Source organism: Cupressus sempervirens, chromosome 9 (genome assembly GCF_028749045.1).
Source record: "Cupressus sempervirens isolate cs-2001-9-10 chromosome 9, ASM2874904v1, whole genome shotgun sequence".
Lineage (NCBI taxonomy): Eukaryota > Viridiplantae > Streptophyta > Pinopsida > Cupressales > Cupressaceae > Cupressus > Cupressus sempervirens.
Genome location: NC_143126.1, coordinates 208,163,685 through 208,182,481, shown reverse-complemented (window position 1 = coordinate 208,182,481; position 18,797 = coordinate 208,163,685). Strand labels below are relative to the sequence as shown.

At 33.5% G+C, this 18,797-nt stretch overlaps 1 protein-coding gene across 1 annotated transcript; it reads right to left on the bottom strand.

Moving 5' to 3' along the window:
- Positions 1–6,115: 6,115 nt before the first annotated feature.
- On the bottom strand, positions 6,116–16,614 carry LOC149538223 (subtilisin-like protease SBT4.3). The gene is made up of 11 exons (XM_089802443.1): positions 16,561–16,614; positions 16,267–16,370; positions 16,057–16,154; positions 15,794–15,940; positions 15,566–15,671; positions 9,000–9,528; positions 8,805–8,908; positions 8,455–8,679; positions 8,250–8,358; positions 7,931–8,144; positions 6,116–7,517 (listed from the first exon to the last, which is right to left on the bottom strand). The coding sequence occupies exons 1-11, from the start codon at positions 16,612–16,614 to the stop codon at positions 6,979–6,981; spliced, it is 2,229 nt and encodes a 742-aa protein (XP_089658569.1). The 3' UTR covers positions 6,116–6,978.
- Positions 16,615–18,797: the final 2,183 nt, after the last annotated feature.

Sequence of the window (18,797 nt, the reverse complement as noted above, 5' to 3'; positions counted from 1 at the left end):
TTTATCTGTAAAATAATTGCATCCTTTTGTATTGATTCTCTGTCATAAATTAGGCTTGCATATGGTAAATTTAATAGACCTCATTTTTTCTTGAAATACATTGATGTGTACTGTTGAATGTATCATTGTTTTTTCTATTTATAATGTACTTTTAGAGCACAAACATTTCTTTCTTTGTCCTTGTACACTTTTTTCTTAATAGGTTTTAATTTTGCAGTATAGGTGATGGATACAAATAGACAAAAATGAATCAGGGTATCGTTAAAATGTCTTTCAATGATACAACAAATAGCATTGCAAATTTGTGGTGATGTTGAAGATTCAAAACATATTAAAGAAATATAAGAAAGATTCACGAGCTTTTCATTATTTAGATGATGAGGAAGATGAAATAGATTTGGAGCTTTATGCAACATGTTTTGAACAACAAAATGTACTCCTTAATTTAAACTTTTCTAATTTTCAGTAGAAACAGAAGGTCATTGGTGAGTGGTATACCAAACCACATTCCTTGCATTGGTGGAACCATTATATTTTTGAAGTTAAATGTGATGACAAGTGATTTCCTAGTATCTTTAGGTTTCCATATGCATTATTTCATTTTCTATGTGAATCATTATTTGAAGATCTTAAACAAGGTGGTATTATTTTTATTTATGTTATGGTAAAACACTATATTGTTTCCATAATCAATGACACTAATTTATTAATCATCGAGTACATATTTTGAAATGTGTTTTGTGTTGAAGTGAACCATCATTTCTAAGAAGATAAATTTTTAAGCGCATGCGATTTCCATTATATTGGTTTGGTATACTCTTGGATTTGAATTTTTTAATTCTCTTTCCTCCAATATCTCTTACCTTAGTTTTATGTCCTCCCTTTCTTTTTCTATGTGATGTTGTATCCAAAACATTATAGAACTAGTGGTGACAAAAATGGTCAAGAATATATCTTCAAGTGAGAAATTGAACGAGTCTGAAAGCATCCACCTTGAATCTTGGGTACTGCCAACTCTACTATAAGGCATCCTGGAAGAATCAACAATTGACAAATTATTCACCAGTGAATTACTAACCCTTTCTGTACTTGGAGATCTTTTATGATCTTCAGTACTTATATATGAAACAGAGGATTTGTTGTTGTTTGTCTCTATCAGAAACATTAGAACAATATGAGCTTCTGTTGCACAGTCCACCTGCACCACTCACATTGTTTACAATCTCAAACTTGTTTTTACAAACTGTTTTTTCATATGACAGAATGCCCATGTTCTTGAACAAACAGATATGGAGAGTTCAATGCCAAATTAAAAGGACACAACCTTCCGTTGTTCTTGGGTGGACTGTCATGTGAATTAAAACTAGAGATGTTCTACCCTCATAAGCGGAAGATTTAGCACTTTCAAGAGAAGATTCACCTCTGTGGTTCTCCAGCTTCTTATCAGTCTTATTCTTACTGTGCAAAATACCACATTCTTTTCAATGGATGGTAAGCTGCTCCACATTCGTTGACAATTGTTCTGACTGTTTGGAGTTCAACCTGCAACAAGAATTGTTCTGACTGTTATAATTAGTTATTAAGCAGTCTGAAATTTAGATTGCTCTTTTTCTACATCTATGCTCTGTTGTCCTTACAACTTGGGGCCTAGATTTTGTCACTGGCTTTCTTATGCGGTCAGCTAAACATAATTTATCATGATCAAAATTCTGTAATGCTTTTTACTAGGAGTTGAATCTGAGATTATGAATTCAACACAGTTATTTGAAATCATATGAAAATTTGTAATAGTAAATAACTTGAAAAGTACAACATATAGGTAAAGTACTAAAATCTAAATCAACATGTATTTTTTTGTAAGAAGTTAATTAAATATTTGCAAGTGTAGTGCTGTATGAACTGGGCATGTTTAGAGCAAGCTATAATTTCATTTTGAAATATAGTTAAATACTTGTTAATATGATACAAAATATATCACGTGTGCAACAACTTAGATCCATTCTGATCAATCAGTGCTTGGGATACTACTAGCCATACAGTGAGTTCTTGTTGCCATACATTAGAGGGTTTTCCCTGCACTAGAAAGCTTTCCCTTCCATTCCAATATTTAGCATTCCCAAGATGCTTGAGTATTTGATCATGCTCTATCACCTGCTTGTAGATATGAAACGAGAATTTAAGTACAAAAGTTAGATCCATTGTTGACCGCATCGAATGTCGAGTAATCCCATGGAAGCCCATACACACACTCTACATGAAAGTGATTGGTTTATGGCTTCCAATGTCCAAGGGAAGAATTGTTGATAAAAGTTATGTTAGTTGATCAAATTACATTCATTGTCAATCTTTTGTAATTTGCATAGTTACACCGCCCTGGGGGACGAGGGGATGGTAGAACAGGGGGACAAGTTTCCGGGACGGGGGGACAGAGGGGCCTTAATTTAGGGATGGTGGGGGGACACCGAGGGGATGGTGGCAGGGGATAGGGGATTGTATATACTATACATATTGTACTTAAAATGCTAGTGATGAAAAAATGTATTGCAATATAAGATATAAAGATATGAAAGAGTAAATACTTGAACATTGCATTGAATTGGAACATCGAACATTGAACATAAATAGTTGAATCAGAAAATAGTTAACACTAGGATGTCTCCCCATCCTCGGTGGATGTAGCAAAATCTGGTGGCGCTGTTGGGAACGGAGTGACAGAGTCCCCTAGTCCTCGATGTGTCCCCATTTTCGAGATGTGGGGCAAAAAGTGGGGGGATGTGTCTCCGTGTTACTATGGTAATTTGTGAAACACCATGCCTCACAATGCATGAGAGTTAGGGAATGGGTATATTTTTGTTTGGAGGAGCTAAATTTGTGCATTGGAATAAAAGCTATAGAGAAATGTAAATATCTTTTCAAGTAAATAAAAATTATTCAAATGTTATTTCTCCTTAATTATATAAGATATTTATGGAGTTTGTAAATGATGTAAGTTGTGTTGTGATGAAAGAAATTCTTCAGTTTTCTTTCTCAACCACGCTGTATAAATTACACATGCCTGCACTTTTGGTCAATTGGTAAATTTCTGCTTCCTTTTTTTAATGCATTGGATGGATACACTATGAAATTCAACATTTTTGGCCAAGAAACCATGTTTGGAATATTAGGAATCAACATATCTCTAAATCATTAATAATCAAAACGTAATTTATAATTGAAAAAAATAAATTACTAAAAAATAATCAGAATTATTAATATTCATGGGGATACCCACTCGACAAAATGCTCCTTAAAATGTTGAGTAGTGTCTGCTAGCCAAAATAAGCCTAGCAATGGTCTGGGGAGCTACCCTTAGGCAATGATTACATTAGGGCTAATCACATGTATAGAGTAAATATGGACATTGTTGTTGGATGTGAAGTCCAACTCTTCATTTTGTCTTCCCTAATTGTTTATTTTTTGTTTGACTATTCATATTCTATTGAAGACTAATTTATAAATATAAGAGCAAAGCCCTATGTATGCAAGCTGCAATGACTGAATAAATGATTCACTCCACTCTTCAGTGTAGACTTAGCCACATTTGTGATGAACCACGATAAAGATGGTGTACTCGTCTTATTTATTTTTATCTTCTTTTTTTACTTTCAATTTAATTCCTCTTCAATTGGTATCAGAGCATATAAGATCTAGGAGAGTAGAGAAAAAGATAATGGTGCCAAGGCAAGAAGAAGCCTGTTGAAAAAATAATGCACTAAGATTAAGTGCAAGAGCTGCGTTTGAAGGAACATAGTCACAAAGGTTGAAAAGCCTAAACCCAAGATTTAGAGGAGTTTGCATGCCGCCCTCTGTGTTGTGTCTTATTAACATTTTTTTCCTTCGGTAGTGATGAGGTATGTGTTCTGCATAAATATTTGTAGAGAAAATAATGAAGAGGTTTTGTTGGTTGTGTTATCAATGGAGGAATATTTTTGTGATGAATTCAGAATGTATGAGTTCAAAGAACCGAGATGCGTGAGAGGAAGAAGCTCATTGTGGAGGTCAATCACTGTGTGGTGCATATTGAGATAGGCTAGCTCATTACTCATACCCATGACCCTGATTTGCTCCATGTTAGCGGGGACAATACATAGGTCATTGGTTACAATGAAGGCTCCTACCTATTTTTCTTGGAGAAGACTATTGATATTATGGTGGAGGAATAGTTTTAGCAAACTGCAGTGTTTGTTTGATTGATGTGTTTTTAAGATAAATGATTAGGACATGGATCAAAGTGTCGAATTGGGTACTATGGAGGGGATGTGTCCAGTTCCACTTCAACATAATCACTCATTTCCTGTGCCTGCGGTGGTTTGAGAGATGTACCTTTTGTTGGTTGAAGGTCTTTTATTTTATGCAAAGTTTAGCGGTTGTATAGTGCATAGCTAGGTAGAGCATAGTATGCAAATGAAATTGTATTTATGTGCAATGCAGGAGGGACAGAGACAAAGGGAGATAGGGGATGCGATAGTTTTATATTGTCTTGTGTGTTAATATTTTCTGAATGTGGAGAATTTGTTATCAGTTTATTTTGTTGTACATGTTTCTTGAGCTTGGTGGTGCTTTGATTCCTATATAATATGTTTTGGGAATAAAGAGATCCTAGATTTGGTGATAATTTATTATTTTATAGATTATGGGGCAATTGTAGCTTTAGTTTTTGTCATGAGATGGTTCATTCCATGTGATTGGAGATACTTTTCTTGTGCTATGGGTGGCTCTTGATTCTAGATTAGAGCATTGGCACGATATGGATTCTCTTGACAGTTTGTGCTCTTTGTAGCAAGAGATTTTCATATATGGAGATCAAGTTGTCATTTTATGTTCCTAGGTTATGCAGACCTGCAATGGTGGTTTTGACAATTGGTCTGGTTAGTACTCTTGGTATCAGGTACTTTGTAGTTTGACCATGGAGGTACTCTTGAAAACTAAGAGCCTTGGGTGAGGCTACAGTTCTCTTGGTTTAGACAACATTTGTTGACGTAGTCTCTCTTTGGAGGTTTCAACATGAAGTTTGAGGAGCCTACACCTGTGGATAGAAACAAGTTCATTATGGACCTAGTGGAGATTTTTCTAGGAGAAGAGTCATTGTGACTTGGTGTACCCTGGAGGAGCAATCTCACTCCCCACGTTTGGTCTATTCAGTAGATTTATCTCCTTGTTCATTTGAGTTTAGGAGATGGTTTAAGATGGTTCCTAGTTTTGGAAACTTTGGAGTTTGATCTTCTTGTTTATAAGGGCTTTCATCCATGGTGTCTGGGTGTTGTAAATGCTCTCATATGGGGAGGTAAAGGAGATCATACTTGACATGGTTGAGCACTTGGTGGTGTTGGTAGAAGGATGAGTTATGGCTTGCATGGGTGTTCCTTCCAAGAGAGAACTTGGAAGAGGTCATGATATTTTGTAGCAGGTTGGTTGCGGTTTGTAGATCAACTCAAGTTATTGCCATACCTTTTATGTGCTGATTGGTTGATTGAGTCAACTTTTGGTTGACATTGCTAATACAATTTCAGTTGTTGCATGCGCTAGATATTTCAGCATAAATCTACTAATGTTTTATAGTTAGTAACTTAGTTAGATGTGATTGGCAACTGGCTGTGGTTGCTATTCCAGCTGTGATGATTCACTTTGCTCTTTAGTGTGAATGTAGCCACATTTGTGGTGAACTACGATAAATATGGTGCACTTGTCTTATTTATTTTTATCTTTTGTTTTTACTTCCAATTTAATTTCTCTTCAATTGCTGAGGTTTTCTTGGCAGTCTTACTGCATGTTGGTATATCCAGAAATGTGGCTAAGAGGATATGTAGGAAATTTTTTCATAAGTGAATTTCTGGTTAATTTAGCTATAGTGCTGAGAAACATAGATGATAATCTCACTATCCCAGGGCCCAGGGATTAGAGGGTGGCTATTATCAATGGGTGTCCTCCAAGAGGATACCAATTTTAGAAATTGAAGAGCCAACGGCTTTCAGATATAGGAGATGGAATATTAGAGGGAGGATTGATTTATTTATGAAATTCTCTAAACTTCGTCACAGTGAAGGTCCCACTTGAGTAACAGACTTTCATAGAATCCAAAATTGGGTAACCGAGGATGAAGGTGAGAGGAGAATGAAAAATATGGAAGTGGGATTGTTGAATATCTTTTATTCTCAAGGTCCCCCACAACAGAATATAGAACCATGGGACCTAGACTGAGTTAAAACAGGTGGTGATGAGGACACTGGAAGAACATGCACTAATATAGGTCAGAAGGAGTTTGTCAATGGTCCACATGCTGAGGAGGGCAGATAATATGGTAAATGCTGGTGAGGGTAGTAAGAGAGTAAGAGGGCGTGCAAGGAGGAGGTAGTCGCAATGAAACAGAATCAGATGTTAAACCAGGGGAGACTAACTTCTATTCTTTTGCTTGTCTCTTTTTTAATTTTTTGATTCGAAAACTGAATCCGTAGTCCAGCTTTAGGTACAGATAGATAAGATTATGAAAACTTCATCAGGTTTTGAGAGTGAATTTTCTGTACTTTTACAAACTGGTTTAATCTTTATCTAATTAAATCATTTTAATAACAGAAGAACTTTCAAGTTTTCAACCCTTAATATACAGATGTTTCTTTAAAAATAAATATAAACTCAACAACAGAGGTTTCCAGGCCATAGAAAGATAAAAAATCAAGGGCATATCATAAGCTCCAAAATCATAATTTGATATTCTTCTCTCAATGTTAGAAATCAGAATTATCAGCCTGATAGAACATAAAAAATATTACAATGGCTCTTTTATCCTGCCACAGTATATTACTGTATCATTTAACAGAGATTATGAAAATTAAATCACTTTTTACATTGTTTCCAAATTTCCACCAAAAAGTTTTCTTATTATTCAAGATTGAAGGGAGCATATGAAAATGGAAGAATATCCTCTCAAATAAAGCACTATACTTAAATAGCATATATAGTGATTGGACTTCTAATAGCATAGTTAGCAAAGCTCCATGTTAAGGCACCTGAAAGCAACGTGTTAGAATCCATGGATCCTCCTTTGATTGTAACATTAAATGACAACTTCTGATTTAAAGATGAAAACGATAGTGTCTCTGGTTCCACTGCCACATTGATTCCAGATGGTGCATTTATAATGGCCTTGTATGTACTCCCTGCAACTCCTACATTGGTAACAGTTCTGGGGAATATAGCTTCAAATTCTTTATCTGGAGCAATAAAAGCCATTATTGTAGGGTAGTTTAGTTCTCTTCCTCCATTTTTAGATGGTTCTATAAATTCACAACTACCAGTGTCTCCTGTCACCAAACGCAATGTGGTGTCATTGTAACCTTCTTTACAAAGAAAACTGATGTAATCATCTACATTTGCATCATACACAAGCCCTGGATCAATGGCCATAACTGGATTTATCTGCCCAGCCCCATACCCAAATTCGGCATCTCCATTTCCAACAAGTGTTGAATCCATTACAAATGCTGCATCATAAATTAAATCATCAAATATCTAAAATAATGGATATGAGAGATTAGATCTCTACAATTCATGAAGATTATTGTTTAATCTTTGAGTTTTATTATATAAGATTTAGTTTCCATCAATTTTTTACATTGAACTTCATGATCTATCATCGAGATGAAAAAGCTATTAGCAAAAACAAAACAATTATCATAGTCAATTCTGATGTAAATTAAATCTTGCTCAAGAAAATCTAAAAACAAAAAAATACTAATAAATATTGTTGCAAAATCTAGATTCCCTTGTCAAATTTACAAATAGACTTTTCAAATATAATAATTTACATGGAATTGAAAATCTATAGTAATATTTAGGAGTGTATAGACAATGAAGAATGTTAAATGTTAAATGTTACAGATGACTAATAAAATACCTGTAGTCATTAGAGCAGATTTAACAGCAGCGGGAGACCAATCATTATGATAGGACTTTATAAATCCTGCAGCTCCTGCACCATGTGGACATGACATGGAAGTTCCTGATACTATATTGAAGTCAGGATGCCTAGTCTCTTCTGTATAATAAGTAAGTGGTGCATTGTTGGACCAAGATGCTAGAATGTCTACGCCTGGTGCTGCAATATCAGGCTGACCACACATTTATACATTATATCTTGCTATTTCACATGGGCTCATATTCACACTTTACAACAAATTATATATTTATATCATTTTTAATAAAATCTGTATTACCTTCAGAATATCCAAACTAATTGGATTGTAACCCCGAGATGAGAAGGAAGCCACAATGGGTGCTGCTACTTTAGGAGTTGTAGTTCTTTGAATTTTTGCAACCGGAGAGCTAATGAAATGCAATCAATAATAGTGGATCATCATTGGTGAATATTGTTAATATATTTATTAACTTACCATTCAAATATTTACTCGAGTCAATTACCTAGCAGAGTTGATGTAAGAAAATACAAGTTCTCCTTGTTTACTTGATATAACTGTTGCAGGATTAAACCATGCAAATGCTGTGTCATTCAATGAATCCAGCATTAAGATGACACCTTCACCGCCAGCAGAATAAACAGAATAATCTGGAATATCTAAATAGTAATAGCAAAGCACTATCTTTCCTTTCACTTTTGTGCTATCTAGAGAACCAGGCTCACAAATACTGCAAAAACATATAAATAATAAATATTTGTAATTATTTTATCAGAGCATCTGAACATAAATATTAATTTTTCAAGTTATAATAGATAATTTTTTTATTTCTGAGTCCTACATATTGATTTTTACCTTGAGAAGCTTGAATTAAAGCCTCCAGAAATATTAGCAGCATCTCCTCCATATACTAAAGGATACCATGGTTTCTCCATTGTATATGTGTTTATAGAAAGTCCCTATTGAGTCCACAAATCATAAATTAATATGAAAGTATTTATATTCTGTTGTAGAAAAAATTGAAAAAAGTGTTGGATCTTTGATAATTACTTGTATAGATATGTTGTTTCCTAACAGAAGTTCCGATTCCATCATACGATCTATGGTGCTTGCAGCTACAGTTAGAGACCATGGAGAACAATTGACAACTGATGCCTTATCAGGTCCAGAATTTCCAGCTGAATTTGATACCAAAATTCCCTTCTTCATTGCATGAAATGCTCCAATGGCAATAACATCATCAAAGTAGTTAAGGGCTATATTTGCACCAAGTGAAACAGAAATTATGTCTACATTATCAGAGATGGCATCATCGAATGCTGCAAGAATGTCTGCATCTGAACATGCAGGATTTATGAGACTAACCCAACAAACTTTATACATAGCAATTCTTCCTCCAGGGACTCCACCTCTTGATTCTCCTTCAGCAATCCCATAAAGGCTAGCATTTTTAATATGATTTCCAGCAGCTGTAGAGGAGGTGTGTGTTCCATGGCCAAAGAAATCTCTTGGAGATATAAAATCAAATGAAGGTGCTGGAAATGGTAAAGTACGATAAAACCTTGCTCCCACTAGTTTCCTGGTAATATGTGTGAAAACTTTGATGAGGACATATAAATCCTTTCCGTTGGTCTTTAATATTCTTAAATTTAGAATAATATTATATACCATCAAATTCACAATTCATAATATGATACTCTCATTGGACATCACAATGTTTTTAGTACATATGTTTTAATTATTATTTCATAAAGTATTTGTTGGGATCAGGTGACTCAATCTTAGGATATTTTATTGGTTAATTATTTATACATTTATGTAAAGATGCTACATGAAACCAAATCTTCTACAATGATAGGCTTGGAACAAAAATCTGAAATTCTTTTTGGCCTAATATCTTGAATTTGTTTTTTATGCAAAAGTTGTGTACAAGGAAGTTTATAAAATAAGTTGTAAATACATTGAATGTAGATAGTTTTGAAACTACTTCCTTTTGGACGAAAATTCAATAAATATTGTGTTGCTAAAGACAGTTGGTAGAGAGAAGTGTTTAAAGAGCGTTGATATGCTGTGGAATTATTCTAGATTTAGATATCGCAATTGATTACTCTTGGAGAGATTTGACTCTAAAATTGTATTTGTAACTATTTTGTTGTTGATAATACAATTAGGTTTTATCTAAAAGGGTTTTTCCACATATATTTGATGTTGTGAGTTTATTTGTTTAAATCTGATTTTGTATGTGTTTATAAAGTTTGTAAGAAATTTCAGCATCACCTCTTATGTTAGATCTTTAACATTTGGAAGTGTTATTTTGCACTTTGGCTTCCTTTCTATAGATATCAGAGCCTGACCAGCTTTGTTGTTGTTGTTCGGTAGAAAGGTTTTTTGTGTTGATCTAGTTTCAATGGGAGTTTTCTAGGAAAATATTTCACAATCTAATTGTAGGTTAGAGACAAAAAGTATATCCAATAGACTAGAGATTTAAAAATTTGATGGCACCAATTTTGAGTTGTGAAAACTTAAAATGGACGACATGCTTGTAGATAGAGATCCATGGGATGTAGTTTCTTCAACGAAACCTCAAACTACATTGTGGGATGATTGGGATTATGATGGATCGAAAAGCCAAGGCTTTGCTAAGATTTTGTTTGGCCTATTCATTGCTCCTGATTGTCCACAAAGAGAAGATTGTAGCTGATCTTTGGAAGAAACTTAGTGGCATTTATTAGGGTATATTCTCGGAACATAAGTTATTTCTAAGAAAAAAGTTGTATTATTTGAGGATGTAGGAAGGAGGGTCTATTGTTGATCACTTAAATGCATTTAATATGCTAGTTGCTTAGTTGAATTCTATTGGAATTAAGATTTATGATCAAGGTTAATGTATGCTTCTCTTACGTTCTTTGTCAAACTCATGGAATTACCTTGTTATGGCCATTGAAAGCACAACAACCACTTTCAAATTGGAGGATGTGGTTGGTTTGTTGTTATTTGAAGAGATGCAAAGAAAATATTCTAAGATGGATAAAGAGGCCTTAGTTGCATGTTGTAGAACAATGGAGAAATGCAAGAAGAATGAAAAACAAGGTAAATCCAATTCTCTTGGGAACTTTAAATCTCCTAATAAAAAGACAAAGGCAAAATATTAGAATTACGGTAGACCTGGTTATCTTCAAAAAGAGTGCAAAGAGGAGAAGAAAAATAAAGGCAAAATGGATTTCTTTGATTTCCACTTTGAAAAAACTTCTCAAGATGATGTAGATTATCTTGTCATAGCCTTGACAACACACACATTAGAAGATGTGTGGCTGATAGATTCAAGTGTGTCTTTCTATATGACATCTCAAAGAGATTGGTTTTCAAAGTGTAAAGAGTTAAATGGTGGGAAGGTGTATTTGGGTGACAACTTTCACCTGAATATTGTTGGCCATGGTAGAGTCAAGACTAGATTCTAGATTCTTTGATGGTCGAGTGAAGGGGATCGAGGGTGTATTGCATATCCCTAGTTTGGCACATAGCCTACTTTCAATTAACAAGTTTAGTGATGTGGCTGTAGTGGTGGATGCAAGATGAAAAAATGCTTTATGGTGCTTGCTAAGGGCGTTAGGATTAGCACAATGTATAGGCTGGATGCATGCATGATTTAGTACAATAGTGGTTTTGTGAAGTCCAAGAAAAGGGCTTTGGATTCTTCATCCTCGCCATCGGATCAAGAAAATAAGATGACGGTTGTTTCTACATCTAATGTTCATGCTTTTGGGGGTACCTAAGGGTGGAAATTCTTTGGAGATGAAGCTCTCAATTGATAAGACAATGTTATGGCACCAAAGATTTGGTCATATTAGTGAAAAGGGTCTTAGAGCCTAGAAAAATAAGAGCCCCTTGATGAATATGGAATTCGACTTATGTTAACATTCTGTTTATGGGAAACAACATCATGTTTCTTTTTATTCCAGTACTCATAAGTCTTCTGGGGTTTTGGACTATATTCATTACTTGATGTGTTTGGTCTAGTTAATGTTCCTTCAATATTTACATCTATGCTCTTTGTCTCATTTATAGATGATTATAGTATAAGGATATTTGTGTACTTCCTAAGAAATAAATGTGTATTTTTTAGTTAGTTTAAGGAACTTAAGTCCGCAAATCAGACTAGTATAAAAATTAAGTGCTTGAAGACTAATAATGAGAATGAGTTTTGTTTAATAGATTTGATAGGTTCTATAAGGATCATGGAATTGAGAGACATAGGACAACTCTGTAAACCCCACAAAAAAATGGATTTAGAGAGAGGATAAACATAACACTGATGGAGAGCGATAGGAGTATGCTGAGTGGTGTTGAGCTTCAACAAAAGTTTTGGGTTGAAGCTGTAGCTACTGCATGTTATTTAATTAATAGAAATCATACTTCAACACTTGTTGAGAAGACACCCATGGAGGCATGGTCTAGCAAGAAGCCCTCATTGGGACATCTTAGAGTCTTTTGTTGTTAGATGTATGCTCATGTGCAAAGTGAGAAAAGATCAAAATTGGAGAACAAGGTGGTTATGTGTATTCTAATTGACTATGGTGTTGGTGTGAAATGTTACAAGCTTTGGGATCTAAGTGCAGAGAAGGTCCCTATAGTAGAAGTGCAATATTTCGTGGGATGAAACCTTCCACAATTGATTTACAACCAGAGAAAGAAGAGAAATAGAAAAAGGAAGTGGTTCAAATTTCTTCTAACCCTAAGGATGAAGAGATACGAGCTTCTAATAGACCTAACAATGAGAAGAATTCAAGTAGCTCTAAAAGTTTTGGAGAAGAGCAAGAACCTTAGCCTCAAACTTTGAGGAGGTCTACTTGTGATAGGAAGCAACCTGATATATATGGTTATTACTTGAAAGATTTGGATATTCTTTGTTGAATTTTAGTTGTATATTTTCTTTGATTGCTAACACAGATGAACCTAATACTATTAGAGAGGCAACGTGTATGAATGATGTAGATTCCTAGATGAAAGCCATGAATGAAGAGATGAAAACATTAAAGAATGCTACATGGGATTCGGTACCTTTTCTTGAAGGACAAAAGCCTATTGGATGTAATGGACGTTTGAGAAGAAATTGGGTCGAGATGGCAGTGTTGAAAAGTATAAGGGACAGTTGGTTGTAAAGGAGTATCACAGGTGCAGGGAATTAACTATGATGAAATATTCTGTCACGTAGCCAAGATGACATCCATCTGATTCTTGTTATCACTTGCAACAACTTATGCTTTTGAAGTTGAGCAAATAGATGTGAAGACAATGTTCCTTCATGGTGATTTGGAGGAGGAAATTTATGTCACAATCAGAGCATTTCATTGAGAATGATAAATAAAACCTTATTTGTAATTTGAAGGAATCTCTATATAGTTTGAAACAACCTCCTAGAATGTGGTATCAAAATCTTGACACCTATGTTTTGTCCTTGGAGTTTTTGAGATCAAAAGTAGACCATTGTGTATATTGTAAATCAGAAGATTGTCACATTCTTATTAGTCCCATACGGAGATGATATATTTATTGACAATGGTAAAATAATGATTTTAGATTTGAAGTCTTAGTGAACAACACAATTTGAAATGAAAGATCTAGGTGCAACTAGATATATTCTTGGGATTAAGATCATTTGAGATAGAGACAACAATAAGATTTGAATGAGCTAGAGGAAGTATGTTAGCTCTGTGTTGACGAAACTCAACATAACAACTTTTAGGTAGTTAACTAGTTGTTCCAATGCTATAGGGAATGAAACTTTCTAAGGAGGATTGTTCAAAATCTCCTACTAAGATGGAGGACATGTCTAGAGTAACTTACGCGAGTGTTGTGTGTAGCTTGATGTATGCTATGGTTTGTATGAGGCCATACATTGCCCAAGCAGAGAGAGTTCTTAGTCAATTTATGACTAATCTTAGTAGGGTGCATTAGATTGCAGTTATGAGAGTGTTTAGGTATCTAAAAGGTACATCTAAGTATTCCTTATGTTTTCATGATAATCCCACTAAATCTCAACATTTAGTTTGCATTTGTGGATATTTGGATTTAGATTGGGCAGGTGACATTAATAGAAGAAGATCCACTAGTGGATAATTTTTTATGATGTTTGGTTGTGCAATTAGTTGGATGAGCAAGCGACAAATTGTAGCTTCTTTGTCCACTATGAAAATAGATTATATGAGAGTTAATCATGCTTCTAAAGAGGCCATTTGGTTCAAGAGACTGTGTTGCAATATTCGTTTTGATACAAAACAAATTAAGTTATCTGTTGTGATCGCTTAGTGCTATTTGTCTAACAAAGAATGCTACTTTCCATGCCAAGACAAAGCAATAATATATATTTTTTTTTCACAATACGGTGGAAGATGAAGGTGGGAAATTGGAAAAGGTCGCTACTTTGGAGTGTTACAAATGCATTAACAAAGCTAGTAAGCACCAAGAAATCCATATGTTGTGTTGGTTCTATGGGCTCTGGGGCCTAAGCTGTGACTCAATGACTCAAGTAAGATCTTTGTCAAGTGATAGATTGTTGGGATAAGGTGACTCAACCTTAGGATATTTTATTGGTTAATTGTTTATGCATTTTTGGAAAGATGCTAGATGAGACTAAATCTTCTACAAGGATAGACTTGGAGAAAAAATTAAAAAGTTAATTTTTTTAGCATATTCTCTTGGATTTATTTTTTATGCAAGAATTGTAGACAAAGGAAGTTTCTAAAATAATTTGTAAATACATTGAATGTAGACACTTTAAAAATTGTTTCCTTTTTGCAAGAAAACTCTATAAATACTGCATGTTCTTAAAAAGAGTTGTGTGTGTGTGTGTGTGTGTGTGTGTGTGTGTGTGTGTGTGTGTGTGTGTTTGAGAGAGAGAGAGGTGTTTGAAGAGCTTTGTTATGTTACTGGGATTGTTTTGGATTATATATCATAGTTGATTACTCTTGGAGAGCATTGACTCTGAAATTGTATTTAGTTGTTTTGTTGTTGATAATACAATTAGGCCTGACTCTGTAATGGTGGATTCTTTCATGAAAGGGTTTTCCCACATATATGTGTTTATCTAGTTTGTAATAGCTTAAGAGTCTGTGAAAAAATTCAGCATCATCTCTCATGTTAGATTTAGCATTTGGAAACATTATTTCACACTTTGACTCCCTTTCATTAGCTACAGAATGTAAATAATGAAATAAGTTGGAACCAATCTTAGTGTCCAAATAATATGAAAAACAATTCACAACATATGTTTATACAAATTTAATATATATAAATAAATTATATTTTAAATAAATTTTAACTTTATTTTGTAAAATATAATGATGATTTTTAATTATTTCAATTTAATATTATTTTTCCTTAAAAAATAATCAATAAAACTTAATCATATATCATTTATAATTTTATACATTTAATATAACAATTTAAAAAAAATATATCTATAATTAAACTAATAAGAATTTCTAAAAATAATTTGATGGTAAAACACAACTTCAAAAAAACACTTAACACATATGTAAGTAAAATGATCAATTAAAAGAAAAAATGAAAAAAAAGTATGCAATCTATAATAAAATATGAATAAGAATGGATCTAACTTGTTGCAGGCAGGAAAGTCTTTTGTTGTGTGGCATCCACCTTTCCATTTGGATGGCACTGGACCAAATCCAGTGTCATTGAAACTTTCTGATTCTGGCCATATTCCTACAGCACCAAAACAATACTATAATTAATTAACAACAAAATAATATTAAAATTAATACATTGAAAAATTTATCAATACTAAACTAGAGGTTTGGATTAAACACTGGTTTTGATAATTCTACCTGTGTCAATGACGCCAACAATGATGTCACTTTGATAATCTAAATTATTGTTCTGAGCAGAAGAAGGAAAGCCAATAAAATCCCATGATCGTGTAGTTAAAAGTTGAACTTCCTTGCTCTCAAACACAGAAACCACACCATCCATATCTACACAATCATAAACATGTATAGTAATGTTCTTTACACACCTCTTCCAACAATGATCAAAGCAAAAATAAAACAACAAGATTAGCCATTTGAAGAAAGTATTAAAATTGGTTTACTTGAGATCTGTTGGGCATGGGATGAAGAAAGCATGGCAGCAAATCCACCAAAGCTCTTCCAATAACTATATTTCAACGATTCTTCTGCTGCCATTCGACTATAGTAACAACATAACTATTATATTTATTTATTAAGGTACATAAAATATCACTATTTTATTTTGATCACTCTGATAAAACATAATATGATCTTAGATTAAGTATAGTAACCTTCCATGAACAGATTCAAGTAAATCAAGGTGCAATGCAGCAGCTGTTGTGTAAGAATGCCCATTATCTTGTGATGGAGAATGGCCCATGTAAACAACGTGTAGCTAATTTCACAAAAAGATTGCACAATCAGAATGGTGAAAATCTAGTTTAACATAATATAAGGTTTATACACATTCTAGTAGTGTAATATTATTCTTGAGCTATCGTATGACTTGTTGCTATTCTTTTCAGATTGAACTTGATCAAAACGTTCTAATAGTGTAAGATGCCAACCAAAGAGTTAGTACTAACCTTTGTATCTCCATCAGAAGATGCAGCAATGCAAAACATTGGGGCATGAAGCATTATGAGAATGAAGGACAAAAGATAAGTTATGCTTGGGGAGGCCATGGAAGTTGTAGTTCTTATCATTACAGAAAATTCTCATACAAAACTATTATGAAATGAGTCCCATTTATAGGAGCAGTTTGATAGCCGGCCTAGATGATTTAATCCCACAAGGGAATATGTTTATCACTGGGCATATCAATATATTTGGCATTCCATCTCTATTGATGCCATTTAGATAATTCTTATTTCTGTTTTATGCCGAAGATCTTTGAGAAAGATGTTTATTATTTATGTAAAACTAATGCCAGTTATTCGATGATTGTAGGAAATGGAATCTAGCTTGATGGGGCGGATTTGACAATGTTTCTTGTTCTCGAACGAGCCATTCATGTAAACATTGATAGGAAAGGTTAAGCCGATGATAATAAGAATATAAGATAGAAAACTTCGTTCTTTTATGTCATCTCCTTTTTGTTGTATCGAATGAATTAGAAAACATAAGTTAATACTTGAATCATTAGTTCGTAATTTGTTTTGGATTAACTGAAGGACAAGATGTTTTAAAGAACATAAGTTAATATTTTAATCATATTTTAATATTCGATTTCAACTTTTTAATGGGTGATTGTTAGTTTTGAAAAATAAAATAATAGATCAGATATTGACATAATATTAAGTTTAAGAAAATTAAAATTAAAATTTATATATGAAACATGGTACAAATATAAAAAGAGTTAAAATCTTAAAATTGTATACTTAAAATTATGGAATTTAATAATGAGTCATCAATCAAGGAAATTTTATAAGTGCATAAATATTTTGAATGCTGTAGTTATGTTTGGATTTTTGAATTTCAACATGTTAATCTTTTGAAGTCATTGGAGTCTACTATTTTCTAATTGATTTCATATTATGTACTTATGATAAACATTATGCTTTTGATGACTTGATCTAAGATTCGACAATGTCATATAATTATCTCCTATGAGGAAAGTATTTTGATATTGCTATAACTCATGGATGCAAATTTTCTTGAATGCTTCTTTTAGCTTAGAAAAATGACTTCATGTATTTATTGTTCGACAAAAGTGATTGATAATCAGTTTTTGTCTAAATAACAACTCATGTTATAAATCTAAAATAGATGTATAATCAATATCTTTAGATATGAGAGAGATAAGCTATAAACCTTAAGTGAACAAATTAATGAAAATCCACAATTCAAAGAGATGTGCAAATGTCAAGATGGAGATATTGCATTAGGAACTCAAAGAGATGTTGTAGGAGAATGAGTACATAAATCAAACTACATGATTTCCAAACTTTGCAAGAACATCACAATTTATGCAGTTTGTTGATGTTTGGTAGCTTCACTTGGATAAACTTTGAGACTAAATTGAAATTACATATATGTGAGATATATATATATATATATATATATATGTGTGTGTGTGTGTGTGTGTGTGTGTGTGTGTGTGTGTGTGTGTGTGTGTGATACATACATACATATGAATGAAGAGAGGATACAAATATTCGGGAGATGCCTATGTTATTATCAGTACCAATGTCAAAAAAATGCATTAAGTACGTTGACCTGAGGTGGAAGATTTTATACTATGATTAATCTACACATAAGTACTTAGTTGATCAACAATGTAACAAGAGATAGCCATGTAATTAAGGATTGACTCCAAAATACAAATATAGAAGCCTTTGACATCATACACTTGAACTATGCTTCCAAACAATAGATATAGGTGTTTACACAAACATTGTGCATTGATTACTTAAAATATTCTTGAGACCTCACTTTGACAAAGACTGTTGGTGTGTGCTACACCAATTGCTATGAAAGCACCACAACCTCAGTTTAGCAAAGAACATAGCTTGAGCACTAACAAGTGTAAGTACAAAGACATTATCACCCAAGAAAGAAGGTGATGTGTTTACCACCTAAGCATGAAGTGGAAAGTTGAATTTTATAAATGGAGAGGACATATTGATGCCCATCAAGAAGACCAAACTTGTGCTCCAAGAATTTTTATGTGAGGGGTTATTTGCCAATCTCATGGAAATAAAACATACTCTTTGAGTAATATTCAAACGGTAGTCAACAAGGATTAAAAAATGATTAAGATAGGCAATAGATAAGTATATCTCAACATTCCCACATACTTGACATGAAGCATTAAAATTCT